The sequence below is a fragment of the Diospyros lotus genome, chromosome 2 (assembly GCF_014633365.1).
Source record: "Diospyros lotus cultivar Yz01 chromosome 2, ASM1463336v1, whole genome shotgun sequence".
Taxonomy (NCBI): domain Eukaryota; kingdom Viridiplantae; phylum Streptophyta; class Magnoliopsida; order Ericales; family Ebenaceae; genus Diospyros; species Diospyros lotus.
In genome coordinates, this window is record NC_068339.1 from 39,598,193 (window position 1) to 39,613,726 (window position 15,534).

General features: G+C 31.8%; 1 protein-coding gene across 1 annotated transcript; it reads left to right on the forward strand.

Moving 5' to 3' along the window:
- Positions 1–9,456: 9,456 nt before the first annotated feature.
- On the forward strand, positions 9,457–10,962 carry LOC127795671 (SNF1-related protein kinase regulatory subunit gamma-like PV42a). The gene is made up of 3 exons (XM_052327486.1): positions 9,457–10,000; positions 10,078–10,429; positions 10,558–10,962. The coding sequence occupies exons 1-3, from the start codon at positions 9,570–9,572 to the stop codon at positions 10,879–10,881; spliced, it is 1,107 nt and encodes a 368-aa protein (XP_052183446.1). The 5' UTR covers positions 9,457–9,569; the 3' UTR covers positions 10,882–10,962.
- The last annotated feature ends 4,572 nt before the right edge of the window (positions 10,963–15,534 follow it).

The following is a 15,534-nucleotide window of genomic DNA, read 5'->3' on the forward strand; positions in this document are numbered from 1 at the left end:
AATATATTATAATAATCTAAATTATAATAATAAAATAATTTAAATTATTGCATCAAATTAATATTTATTTAAAAATATAGTTATATTATAAATATAATAATTATAATAAATTAGTTTAATATATTATATTATTTTTAACGTGTTCGTAATTTTTTAATACATTGTATTATCAATAAATAATTAATGTTAAATGTTAGTTAAATCTTAATAATTTGTTTCTATTATTTAACAGTTAGAATTTAAATTTTGAATCAATAATGTTGGAAAAATGGTATAACTATTTTTTAGGAGTATAGTTAGTTGTCTTTATTTAAATTATTATAATATTTCACATTAAAATAAGTTATATTAATTTATCTAATGTTTCATTTATTTATGTTTTTAGGTTCTTGCAATGCATAAATAATAAAAGAAGAAATAGCACGAAATTAAATTTAATGTTGCTATCATTACATGTATTCACATTAAAAATAGTTAGAGATTTTTTGTAATGTGTGGTTAACATTAGTTTTATTTTATGTGATTAATTGAAAATTTTTAAAGTTATATATTGTGTGCTTTATATTTCATTTAGATTGTATAGGTTGGTATAGGTTTAGAAAAAAATATTATTCCCAAAAAAATGATTTTTTTCTACTACAAAATTAAATTTAGTAATATCATACATAGTGATTTATTAGTTTTTTATAAAATTAACTATAAAAATATAATTATTGATTACAAAATTTTTTGTAAAGAAAATCAATTTACAATGAAAATTAATATAATTAGCAATGATTTGATGTAGTGAAAAATAAGGTTGCGTTCTATTTGCGTTTTAATTTTCAATTTTGAGTTTAGAATTCATTTTCAATTTTCTGTTTTGAGAGTTTGTTTTCAAAAAATTGAAAATGCATTCTCTTTATTATTTTGAAAAACTGTTTCTCAAAATAGAAAGTTAGAAAATGCATTCTTTTCGAAATTTTGAGAATAATTTTTTAATAATATTTTATTTAATAAATTAGATTATTCAATAAATTATAAATATTTAATATTAATATAATATTAAAAATATATACATTTTAAAGTTAGTGAATTTTGTAATATTTTTTCCCATTACAATAATAAAATACGAATAAATATTGAAAATGAAACTTGTTTGATGTGTTTTGAAGGGTAAATTACACCAAAAATCACTAAACTTTGGTGTATTTTTTATTTTAATCACTAAACTTTAATTATTTGCAATGTGATCACATATAAGATTTTTCGATCACTATATAGATGAAGTGGGTGACGTGGCGCTGATGTGGTCAGAACGTGCCACGTGTCAAAAAAATATTTTTATTATTTGTCACATTAGCACCACTTCATCCACTCTGGCTATAGAGTAACCGAAAAATTTTATATGTGACCACATTGCAAATTTTTTTAAACTTTTATAATCATATTGCAAATAATTAAAGTTTAGTGATCAAAATGAAAAACACACCAAAATTTAATAATATTTGGTGTGAGTTATTCGTATTTTGAGTTTAAAGTTTGTTTTGAATAAAAACATTTTTGTTGTTTTGGATTTTTTTTACAATTTTTTTTTATTTTTGAAAATGTTTTTTTAAAAATAATAATTCATTATTTTAGAAAATTAAAAACAAAAAATGGCTTAAAAACAATAAAGAGAATGCAGCCTAAGTGTTTTATCTACAATTTCGTAGAGAAAATGAAACTTTTTGCAGTGAATACAAATTTTGATTAATTATTTTTTTGTATTACAAGAATTGTTGTGACTAGATAAATAAAATTACTCAAAATATCTAGCTATTTGAATGAAAAAGTGATTAATTATCTAGAGTTAAAAAAATATGTAAATTTACAATTTAATTTGTGTGAAGACATTAGTATATCTATATATTTTTTTAATTCAAAAACTACACCATCACTATTTAAGTGGATTCATTTTATTAGTTTCAAATTACATAATTAAGTGTATTAAGACTAAATCATGTTAAATTTATATATTTTATTTTTTTTAATGTGCAACTCTTTTTGATGATTCTTTTTTAATCCTTAAATATCACATTTAGTGACGGCCAAGTGTGGCCATCACTATTAACCTCTATTTGTGACCACCATCTCTTGGCTATTACTAAAGGCGTACATTTAGTGACAACCAATTCTGACCGCCACTATTGCTAACCCATTTGTGATCAAGCATTTCCAAGTCTCACTGAAGGTCAAATATTCAGTGACGACCATGTGTGGTGGTCACATTATGTTTCCATCTATGATTGAGGTTACCCGACCCTCACTAAATGTGATACATTCAGTGACGACCATCTCTGGTCGTCACTATTGTGCCTCCATCTGTGATCGACGTTGCCCTACCCTCACTGAAGGTGGCACTTTTAGTGACGACTGCATGTGGCCGTCACTATTGTGCCTCAATTTGTGACCAATGTTGCCCGGCCCTCACTGAAGGTGGCACTTTTAGTGACAACCACGTGTGACCGTCACTATTGTGCCTCCATCTGTGATCGACATCGCCCGGCCCTAACTGAAGGTGGCACTTTCAGTGACGACCGCATGTGGCCGTCACTATTGTGCCTCCATCTGTGACCGACGTCGTCCGACCCTCACTGAAGGTGACACTTTCAGTGACGACCGCGTGTGGCCATCACTATTGGGCACCATCTGTGACGGATTCAATCTGACCGTCACTAAAGATTGGAATTAGTGACGACTTTTAACTAGCCATCACTAAATGTGGTCACTAAAAGTCATATTTCTTGTAGAGTGTTCAAGAGTATAATGGTAGGCTAGACCCTAATGTGTTTTTAGATTGGGTACATGACATGGAAAATTACTTCACTTGGTATAACATGACTAATATTGAGAGAGTTCGTTTCACAAAAATGAAATTTACTTGTTTTGCAAAGAGATTGATAAAATGTTCAACATAATTTTGAGAGATTAGGTGAACCTTTCATCACCCAATAGGCCGTCATGAAGCAAAAGTTAAAAGAGAAATACATACCTTCCTTCTATATATAAGACTTAGTTACGTCAACAACTACTAAACCTAAGACAGTCCAATTTAAGTATAACTGAATACTTGACTCAATTTGAAAATCTTCTCATCCAATGTTACTTAATTAAAGATTCTTTCTTTATAATGCAAATGTTTATAAATTGATTGAGAATAAACATAAGAAAGAGATTATATTATACTTCCCTAAAACTGTGGAGAAAGCTTATCATAAAGCTTTGCAAATAGAAAAATACCTTAAATCCTCTCTTGTTCATCAAATGTCCACACAATTATCTAACTCCTAACCATTAAGATCATTTTCTCCACCTTTCCTAGATATATTAATGTCAATAGGGTAGTCCTTTACTCAGCCTTTAGGGATAGCTTTGCTAAGAAAAGAAAATTTCTGAACAATAATTCTCAACCTAGTATTTCTCGTCCTTATAGCCCTTCCATTCAATGCCACCAAATTCATAAGAAATGACACATAGCTACTCGTTGTCTTGAGTGTGCCTCATCTTTAGAGCATGAGTAAGAACTTACTAATCAACTTGAGGATGAAAATGAAATAGTTAATTCATTAGATTTTTTTAGAGGAGAAGAAAAGGTTGATGACGATTTTAATTTGGTTGAACAGGTTAACATTGTGAGGTGTGTATTGACAAAAAGCATCCATGATGATGAATAGAAGCACACTAGTATTTTTTAGACATGCATCTGGAGTGGTGAGAGAATTTGCATACTAGTTATTGATGAGTGTAGTACTATGAACATGATTTCTAAGTTTGTAGTTACTTGCCTTAATCTTAAGGTAGAATCATATCTAAAACCATTTAAAGTTACAAGGGTGAATAACACAACCTTACCTGTCACTGAGAGCTGTCTTGTTCCTATTCAATTGGGTGATTACAAAAATGAGATTTTTTTGTGATGTTTTACCTATGGATGTTACTCATATTCTTTTAAGTCATCCTTGGTTTTATGACATAGGTGTAGTTTATTATTGGCAAGAAAATACCTATGCCTTCAACTATAAGGTTAAAAAAATCACATTGATCCCTACTAAACCTCTTAGTAGAGGCACCAAGATCAAGCCCAAGAAAATACCACATGTCCCTAGTAAAAACACATTCATTTGATAGATTTTTAGGTATTCGAAAAAGACTATCAAGAAAGTGGATATGAGTTAGCCACCATAGCCAATAAGTCCTCTTTAAGTTCTTCTACGAGTTTGGGGTTTGCTTGTAACAACTCTATTAATAGATCCACTTGGAAAAGTCATTTTAAGATTGTTTGTGATTATTCCCTTTGCACCCTTATTTATCTTGTACCCTTACCCCTATAAACCTAAATTTTCAAGTCTATTAAAAACTTTGCCCAACATATCCATGACTTGCATGTTGAGATTAGAATAAAAATTGTAATAAGCAATGTTGACTATAAACTTGCTACTGTACATCATAGGGCTTAGGAATTTAACGAATGTGACTATGTCATGATTTGTATTTGCCCCGAGCACTTCCTTAAAACATTCTTTCAGAAACTACATGCTTGAGCTAGTGATCTCTTTCTTAACATTCAAAAACTTGGACCTAATGCTTATTTACTCGACTTACCTAATAATATGAATATTAGTCAAGTTTTTAATGTGGAAGATTTAATAAGGAAGATTTAATAATTCTTACCGAGGCACATTTGAGCCTTCTCACTTACCTGCCAGTACCAGTGTTCCTACAGGTCATTAGGTTTCTTGTATTCCACACATACAACAACAAATAGATGTGATTGATGTTGTGCTTGACGATGAGATTGTGGCTTCTTATCATGGTGGTGGTTATTGCCATTTTCTTATCAAATGAAAAGATCGACCAGATTCCAATAACACTTGGATTATTAAAAGGGATTTCTAGTCCTAGATCCTAAGCTCTTAGAATGGTATTTATAGTCCAACTCATTGGAGTTGAGTTATTTTCAACAAGGAGAGAGATGAAGATATCATAGAGACAAATATTTTGGAAAATAATGCTTTAAACATAAAAGTAGATATTAATATTATTTTATTAATTTCTTTATTTTAGTTTGTTTCATAGTTTATTTTAATTTCTTTTATATCCTAGAATTCTAATTAGATTAGGATTGCCTTTATTAGGTTAAATACAAGGAAATTTTTGTTAGACTAGGTTTATGTTTATTTGTGATAATTATGACTCAAAATCCTAATTCATCCATCACTACAAGAAAAACGACATTTAGCGACGGGCATCTTCCCGCTGCTAAAATTTAGTGACGGCACAAATTAGTGACGAAATCAGCGACAGAAATTTTCATTGCTGATTAAAATAAAAAAAATATTTAAAAAATTAAAAATTATTTTGGCCATGAAAAACTTTCCGTCGCTAATACATAATAAAAAAAATTAAACATTAAAATAAATTTGAATCAGCGACGAAAAAAGATCTATCACTAATCAGCAACGAAAATAGTTCCGTCGCTGATTTTTATTTTTTTAAAAAAAAATAATTAATCCTATGGGCAGGCACGTGTGCAAGCCTCTACGCGCCAAGCGATGCCCCCTTAAGCTGCCATGTGTACGACTGGAAATAATCCCCCGACGCAACCTTCTTTACTCCTCCTTAATTTCGATCTCAGGTCCCTCGCGTGAGAACACGCGCGCACGACCATCCGAGCTGCAAGTCTTCTCATTATATATACTACATATATTAATTATATACTAAATTTAGTTGTAGTCATTTTAATTTTATTTTAAATTAAAATTTTAAATCTTTTAAATTTATAAATTAATACATAAAAAAATAAATATTATAAATTTTTAACTCAACTAATGTACCACTTAAATGTTGTACTTAATTAATATTTTAAAATTTTAAATTTCATTTAATTAAAAATTAGTTTAATACATATTTGTTATTATAAATTTTACAATATCATATCAATTTACATATTTTGGTTTGTAAATAAAATACAAAAAATATGCCTACTAAAGAAATTTAATTTTTATTTACTTTTTGTTTAATACATAATTAATAAATTTTATTTCTTATTAATTTTTTATTTTTTAGCGATGGGGTTATCCCATCACTAAAGTTTCTAATTATTAATTTATTTTTCTTAATTCTTTAGCGACGAGGTCACACCCATCGCTAAAAAATTAAATAAAAATTAAAAATTCAGTGAAGGGGTCACACCCATTGCTAAAAAATAGAAAAAATTAAATAAAAATTTAAAATTCAGCGACGGGGTCACGCGTGTCGTTAAAAAATAAATAAAAATTAAAAATTTAGTGACGGATCACGCCCATCGCTAAAAAATAAAAAAAATTAAAAATTCAACGACGGGGTCAAGCCCATCGCTGAAAAAATTAAATAAAAAATAAAAAATAAAAATTTTGCAATGGGATAACCTCCATCGCTAAAAAAAAAAATAAAAAATTAACAATTCAGTGACGGGGTCACACCTGTCGCTAAAAAATAAAAAATAAATAATTTTTTTAATTATTTAGCTACAAAATATTTTGTAGCTAAATTTAAAAGTTTAATAAAAAATATTAAAAATATTTAGTGGCAAAATATTCCGTCGCTAAATTTTAAAAAAAATAAAAAATTTGGCAACAGAATATCCGTCACTAAGATGTCTCTAATTAGCGCTAAATCCGTCACTAAATTATGAATTTTTTGTAGTGCACGATTGAGTTTCCTAATTCGACCGCAATTAGAATTTCGAATTTGACTATTATTATGATGATATTTTACTTTTGTGTTTAGGTTTTGATGATAAAAAATAGTTATATGCATATGGTTATATACTAAATCAAGGTTATGTTTTTCTAACAAAAATTACTTTCAAATACGTTGTTGAATTAGAATTAAATCAAATGAACTATGATTTTCTGTATACATATATATTAAATGGAAATTAGCAACATCTTGTATAAATCTCCTAAATGTTTTTCTAAAAAATTAGTTTTGAACTGGTTGTTAAAATGAAGTTAAAATTTTTCAAGGCAAGAGACCATCTGTCGATCGATTTTAAGAACCAGTCGACCAATTTGGCATTTGAACCAAATTGTCGACAGATCTCTTATAATTGTCGACCATTAGCCTTAGGGTTATCGACCGACAATAGGCTTACTCATGAAAGTGTGATATTTGCCTTGCATCTATTGATCAGTATCTTTGGATCTGTCTATTACCAAAGTGCTTGTTTCTCTTAGTTTGGAATTTGCCTTGCATCTTTTGACTGATCAGCCTTGAACTGTTGACTGACAGAGGCCTTACTTAAGAGGCTGCCAATAGTTCTTCATAGGCTATTGACCGATTTTCAAATTTGCATTAACTTGTCGACCGATACTTTTGATCTTTCAATCTTTTCTATTACAGAGATTTTCAAAGGCTATTTTAGTCAAGTCTTCAATTTCGGCTATATATTTACCATCAACGATAATATTTTTTAGATTCATCAACAACCACTATAACTAGAGGTCTTGTGGATCATTCAAGACATCTAAGTGCATCCATTACAACCTCTCAAGTGTTTTTTCTCTCAAGTGCTCAATTGTTTCATTTATTTTTCTAGAAAAGGCTTTACATTTCATTTGTATAATTTGATTTCAAGCCTTGCATCTATTTTTGAGAGATTTTTTATATCTAAGAGATTTATCTCTTAGAATCTATTATCTGTAAAATCTTTTACATTCCTTAACTTGTTGTTAGAGGGCCTACATGAATTGTAGGAAGTTATATTGCCTAGCTCATTACTAGAGGGTTTGTTTGTCTAAAAAAGAAATTGTATTACCTAGTTTGTTGCTAGAGGAACTATTTGTCATAGTAGAAGGCTCATAGTTCCTAGTTGTTTATACTAGAGGGTCTATTTGGTCTGATTGGAGGTTTTTCATGGATTGCTTGAAAATTCTTAGTGAGAAATTAAGGGAGTGGATTAAGTTTGATTTAAATCGAATCATTATAAATCATTTGTGTCCCTCTATTGCTTTTATTCTTAGATTCATTTATTGTGCCGAGCATTCTCAAACATTGGTGTTAAAATCTCATTTCTAAGTAAAGAGTTTTTCAAGTTCAATTAATATTTTTTAAAGTACCTAATTCACCCATTTCTTGGGTTGTGATGCCATTGCAATACGATTTTATCATATGATATTGTCAAATTAGATTTTGATTGAAATTTATCTCATTTAAAAAAATATCCTCTTGACTTATCTCATTTGGAAAAATATTCTCGTGAATTTTCTAATTAGAATAGAATTTTTTGTATACATTTATAGGTGATTTTAAGTCTAAAAATAGGTGTCCAATGCCATGAAATTAGTGTAGCTATTCACTTTTGTAGTACTAGTATCCGATTAATAATATTTTGTTCTTTCTGTACATGATATTTTTCTATTTGAATTTTTTACGTTAAATTTTGTGTTTATTTTTTGTGTGGCTAATGGTTTGTTCATGGTTTATTTTCGATTCAAATTGGTAACACTATTAATTGTCTATAAATAATTTTTTTAAAAAAGTATTAAAAAATAGATTTTGATGAATAATATTTAATATTAATATTAATTTTGAGTAATTGAGAGTACCCAAAATTATTAGATCAGGATTGCCTTTATTAGGTTAAATACTATGAAATCTTAGTTAAAAAGGAATTTTTGTTAGATTAGATTTGTATCTATTAATTGTTAATAAATAATTACTTAAAAAATTATTAAAAAATGAATCAAATAATATTAAATATTGATATTAATTTTGAGTAAATATGATTACTCTTTTTCTTTGTTTTTTTGCGTTGTATATCAATAAGGGTGTGTTTGATAATATAGAAATTTCATAAAAAATGTCTCATCTAAGGAATTGAATTTCATTTTTGTTATTTGACATACTGTATTTTTTATAGAATTGAATTCTATGATATAATCATTAAAACATAATTTGACTCTTTTTTTTTTTATCATTTGACCTATTTTTGTTTTTTTTTTTTCATTTTTTTTTATTTTTTTTAAGAATCTGAAAAAATCAGATGCAGAGTGATGACTATTCTCAAGATGGCCAAGGTGGTGGGTGGTAGTGGTGGCAATTCAGTCTGGCTTCCACCTCCATTGGCAAATATCATTTTCAGAGAAGGTACTGTACTTCCACTGCTACTGCTAGATCGATCATTATATTAACATGGAACATGTCCAACTTTCTTCTATATATATTCTGAAGACCCACCCACCCAGATGTAAATATGTATATATTTATGTACAGATACTCTTTATGCACAAAATGAATGAATTTCTTTTATGTAATAATAATAAGCAATCGCAAGTGCGTACAAATCGATTTTGGTTTGACATGGCCAAGCACTAGGAATGATGACACGTGTCGCCAGCACGGACACGTGGCAAACAAAAACCAGGCATTCAGATTCTGGGCTTGACACGTGCGTGAAAGATCGCCACATGGTATGCACGCATGACGTTACCATCTCTGATTGATGGTCAAGCATTCAAGCCATACTTGCATCAATCTTGAATCAAACCCAGAAACTATCAATCAAAATGCAGGCAACAATGGAGTTTAAGGACAGTAGTGAAAGTCATCGGAGGAGGCTTAGGGACAAGAAGGTGATCGACGTTCTGGCGCCGGACAAGCGGCGGCTGGTGGAGGTGCCGTACACCGCATCCCTTGCTGACACCATGAACGCCCTTGTGGCCAACCGAGTGGGGGCAGTGCCGGTGGCGGCCCCGCCGGGCCACTGGATCGGGGCCGGGGGGTCCATGATCTTGGAGTGCGACAAGCAGACGGGCGCCGTCAGGAAGCACTACATAGGGATAGTCACCATGCTTGACATTCTGGCCCATATCCCTAGCGAGGACGGCGGCGGCGGAATCCTTTCCTATCTTGACCCGAGGATGGTGGTCCCGGTTTCTTCCATCATCGGGCATTCTCTGGAAAGCCTTAGCTTGTGGACACTCAACCCTAATACTAGGTAAGTATTAATTAATTTCACGTCGATAAAAATATCATTATTCTGAGTTAAAATGAAAGACGGGTTTGTTGATGCAGCGTTGGGGACTGTATGGAAGTGTTCAGCAAAGGAATCCACCGGGCGCTGGTGCCTCTGCACAGCCTCAAGGAAAACGTGGCCGGAGTGGAGCTGGCGGAGTCGGCGTCGACCTATCGGATGCTCACCCAAATGGACTTATTGAGGTTCTTGACGGCGCACGATTCGGAGCTCAAAGCCGTGATGTCGAACAGCGTGGCTCAGCTTGGCGGAGTCACCGATCCCATATTCGCCGTCACAAACAGTGCCACAGTCATCGACACCATCAAGTGCATGAAGGAGACTTCTCTCTACGCCGTCCCAATCGTTGAAGCGTCCGATGATTCCGTAGAAGATCACAGCCAGCTTATAAATGTCAGCTCTCTCCCCCTTTCTTAATTCATAGATGAAGATGCATGTGTGTGTATACATATGCGCGCGAGCGAGCGAGAGAGAGAGAGAGAGAGGTTGGATTAATTTTAAGGAAATTGATGATGATGCAGGGGAAAGGGAGGAAGCTGATGGGGACATTTTCGGCGACGGATTTGAGAGGATGTCCGATGGGTCAGTTGGGGGCGTGGTTGCATGGGAACGTACTGGAGTTCACGGAGATGCTAAATGGGAGTTCGGAAACGGGGGAGGGGGCGACGCCAAGGGAGATGGTGACGTGCCGGGGAGAGTCGGCGGTGGAGGAGGTGGTGGAGAAGGCGTTGAGCAAGCACGTGCACCGCGTGTGGGTAGTGGAAGAGGGAGGCTGGCTGGACGGCGTCGTTTCCCTCACAGACGTGATTAGGGCATGCAGGATCCATCTTCTTTCAGAATCCTAGAATTTATTAATTTGTGTGGCTTTGTATCTTGCCTCGAGGGATTTCGATACTTCTTTTGTTGATAAAAGTCAAGGAAATGCTCTCTCTCTTCCTTTTGTTTTTCTTTTAAGAGTTCTATAAAATTTTTGAAAAATACTACTTTGTGCGACTTGTGCAAATAATTGAATTACTGAGAAGATGACTGAATGTATCAAATGATAAAAATACTCACTTAATTTGTCGTCGTCACCTCTAGAGAAAGTCCCAGGCTTTATCCTAAATGAAAGATGAAGCCTGAGCTTGCTTTATGAAGCAAGCCCAATTGGATTTCATGAAGTTTGGGCTTTTCCATTTGTGACGCTTGATAATCAATAATGAAATTCAATTTATGAAATTTAATCGGACTTGTTAATCCGTCGATACATGTAAATGGTCTAAAAATTATTAGTAATATTGTACTGTATTGTACATCTTCTTGATGAGTCCGAAAATGGACAACATATATATTCCATGTAATTGTGAAACCTTATTAGCCAACCACAGGTCATTCTTTTGCATAAACCCTAGAGAGGTCTAAAACCGGCTGTATGATAAAAGGGTGTTGGAGCATAGGAAGGATGACTTCTATACGACCCTTTCAGACATATTTTTAAATTATGATATTTTATCTAAAATTATAAGTACCATGCATTTAATTGACCATAAAGAAATTTTTTTCGAAACATGCCTATTCATGTACCAAAAGATAAACTATTATAAGTAATAATTTATACTGATGCGTCATAAGATAAAAGTTTATTAAGATAAAAAAAAGTTTAAAAGTTTAAAAGTCTAAAAGTATTATTTTGGGCTAGGCTAAAAATGATATCTGGTAGACTAAATGTCTCTCAAATATGCAAAATGTTTATTGGAGATCGAAAAAAGTCGGGGACATGATCTATTAGAGGTGTTCACAGTACAGTTTAACCGATTTAAATCTTTTTCAATACGACAAATCATATGTATGATTTTTTTATTATTTCAAATCGCACAATCTGATGTAGTCTTCATAAATCGCATAACAAAATACGGTGCAGTTTCTATAGTTTGTTCAAGTGGGCTTTTTTATTAGACTTGGTAGATTAACAAATTGGGCGTACAGATTTTTTTTGTTAATCATTTTAATATAATTTGAGTTTTTCGTTTTAAAATTAACTTTTTTGCAAGTTAAAAAAAAAGAAAAAGAAAAGAGAAACTATACTAGTAAATAGTTTAAACAAACTATAACTATTAAAGTCTAAATACCAAGTATAATCAACTTATTACTAATTACTAAAGTTTAAACACCAAGCATTTAAAATCATGGAGTTCAAAGTAAAATAAGTTACAATCTAAAATTTGTTAAGACTTTAGGGTTTTATTTTTTTTAATTTTTATATTGTTAGACTAGTTGGGAAATTTAGTTAAAAATCGAAATTATTTTTATCAAATTGCAAATCGCATGATTTATGGATTTATCAAACCATCTCAAATCATTCCCCTAAAAAAACTATGCGGTGCAATGTAGTGCAATTAGTTTTCATGGTTTAGTGGTTTTTCTGAACACCCTTATGGTCTACCAGAGACCGAAAGAAACCAAGAGACCATTTCAACCTCTAGAGATAGGTCCCTAAAAACTCTTAGGGAGCGTTTGGTACAAGAAAAATTTTAAGATTTCTGGAAATATTAGGTTGGGAATCTATATTCTTATGTTTGGTATAATTTTTTTATAAAAAGAATTATGGGAAATAGGATTCCCGAGAATGATTTTTAAACAACTTTCCCACAAAAAGATTTTCATAGGGGGGTTGAGAATCCAAGTTTTCCGTGGACTCGAAAATATTTTTAACAAAGAAAAAGACTAAAACACCCTTTACCCTTTTATAACCCCATACAAACATATTATATATATGTAATATATTATATATTAAATATAAAAATATATATTATAATATATTTATATTATTTATTATAAAATATTATATATATTAAAGTAAATATTCATAGAAATATATATATTATATATATACACATGCATATATATATATATACATAATGTGTAAGAAAATGATATTTTTTTAACTTTCTAAAGATGTTGTGAGTCCCAATATTTTATATAGTGGAAGGAATTTATCATTTTTAAATAAAAATTAAATAAGGATAATTTAAAAAAAAAATGAATTTCCAAGAATGTTACATTTAAACCAAACATAAGAATGTAAAATTCTCAGAAAAGAATATCCAACATTCCTGAGAATGTTTAAACCTAACCAAACATAAAATTACATAAATCATGGGAATCAAAGATTTTCAAGAGCATTCCCAAAAATCATGAATCCCAAGAATTTAAAAATTTTTCCCGTATCAAACGCCCCCTTATAGTCTTCTAGAGATTATAACCAAGCTCTAGGAGACTATAACATCCTGGAGCTTGTCCTATAAAGTTTCCCATTTTTTTTTTTTAGGGGGGGGGAGGGGGGGAAGGTCTTGAATAAAACACAAAATAGTTTCCCTCTAGAGATAGGTCCCGGAGTTTGTCCTATAAAGTTTCCCTCCAAGAGTTTTGTGAAAAGATAGACATTATTCATAAAAATTATAATTCTAGTGGATCTTAAAATACCAAGGATACTTATCACAAAACCCCATGCTCTTTTACAAATAGATGAGCTCTCATTCCAAAAATGGTAGTCCTCTGATACTGATTTCAATATTACATTCAAGTTTTCAATGAAGTTAATTGTTTAACTTAAGTATCAAAATATTTGTGCGGAACTGTTCTACACCTTTTAATCGTTCATTTTCTTGCAAAGTCTAAGTGGTTTAATGACGACGTTTTCAGTAAATAAATTCATTGTTGTGTTCAAACAACAACAATTGGTGTCGTTTGTGGAAAATATTCAAAAAGCCTAAGAAAACTAAAATGGTTCGCACAAGATCTCAATTCATGAGTAATAGACATGACGAAAAAGATCCTAATGTTGATAACCCTCCTAAACATATACAACAATTGACGTCGTCTATGAGAAACGTTCAAAAAACCTAAGGAAACTAAAATGGTTCGCATAAGATCTCAAATCATGGGTAACCGACATGACAAAGAGGGTCGTAATGTTGATAACCTTCCTAATCCTATACAACAATTGACGCTATTTGTGGGAAACGTTAAAAAAACCTAAGGAAACTACAATGGTTCGCAGAAGATCTCAAGTTGCAGGTGAAGGGGGTCCTGATGTTGATAACGCTTAATCTTAGACTATGGGAGATTTCTCTCCATTTGAAGTTTCTAGAGCCTTTGGAATGGTTCCTCTAACTGTCCCACTAAGTGAGTATGAAACTTTAAAGTATCATCATAAAGAGAGCACTAAACCTCTCTAGGAGATGGTTACATTCCTTTAAAATGCTCTCCCACATACTCCATTACCTCTCATCTTATAAAACCACTATGTATCGCAACCTCAAGAAAATTAAGTACAAACACGTCTCTGAGAGATTGAAAGTAGGTTGTAAGTGACTATTCATCAAAGGATTCCATGGAAAGAAAATCAAGGGACTATCTTGGAAAGAGGTCTCTGGGAGAATCGTTCGCCATGAGGGCACTACAAGAAAACAATCAATTTGAGACGGATTTTGCGTTTGAGACGGAAATTTTTCATCTCTATTTGAGACGAATGTAGAGATGGACTTAGAGACGATTTTAGAGACGAAATTAGAAACAGAAATTTTTCGCCTCTATTTGAGACGGATTTCGAGATGGATGTAAAAACAGATTTAAAGACGGATTTAAAGATGGATTTGGTCTTTATTTAGATACGGATTTCTAGATGATTTTGAGATGGATTTAGAGACGATCTGTTTGAGACGGATTTTTTCTGTCTCTATTTGAGACGGATTTACAGACGAAATTGGGGACGATTTTTCTGTCTCTGTTTGAGACGGATTTAGGGACAGATTTACCGATGGTTTTGAGACGGAATTTTTTTGTCTCAATTTTAAATTTAATTAAAAAAAATAATTAATATTCATACAAAATTTTACATATAAAACTGATATACAAAATTCAAATCATGCATAAATATATAAACCTGATATACACAATATTAAATCCATATAATATTAAATTCATTCAAAAAATCCATATAAAATTAAATTCATACAAGAAATCCATACAATATTAATCAGACACGTCGTCCATAAACATTAAAAATAATACAATGTAATATCTATCCATGGCAATGACGGATCCTCCTAATGATCCGAAGGATTTGAGGGCAGCTATGATGAATAAGGGTTATGTAATCTTTCTTCTATAGTTGACAAACGATGGTGAAATGGTTCTATAGCTGCGCTAATAGTGCAGCTAACAACTTGTTGAATTTGGTTTGCGAGTGAAATTGAAGACAACTGTAGAGGCGGTGGTAGTGGCGATGGTGACGACACATGATAGGAACTAGGGATGACATGTGCTTCTGACCCCATCCCATACACACGGCCTTTCTTTTTCCTGCCTGCAACCTCCAACCATAATGATGTCTCATCAAAAGCTAGATGTGAGGGCTGTTCAGCAGCGTCACTATCTTCTGTCGGGCCAACTACTAATGATTATGATGATGCTTGCCGCATTTGGAAGTCAGCCTGCAAGTATATATACATGCAATA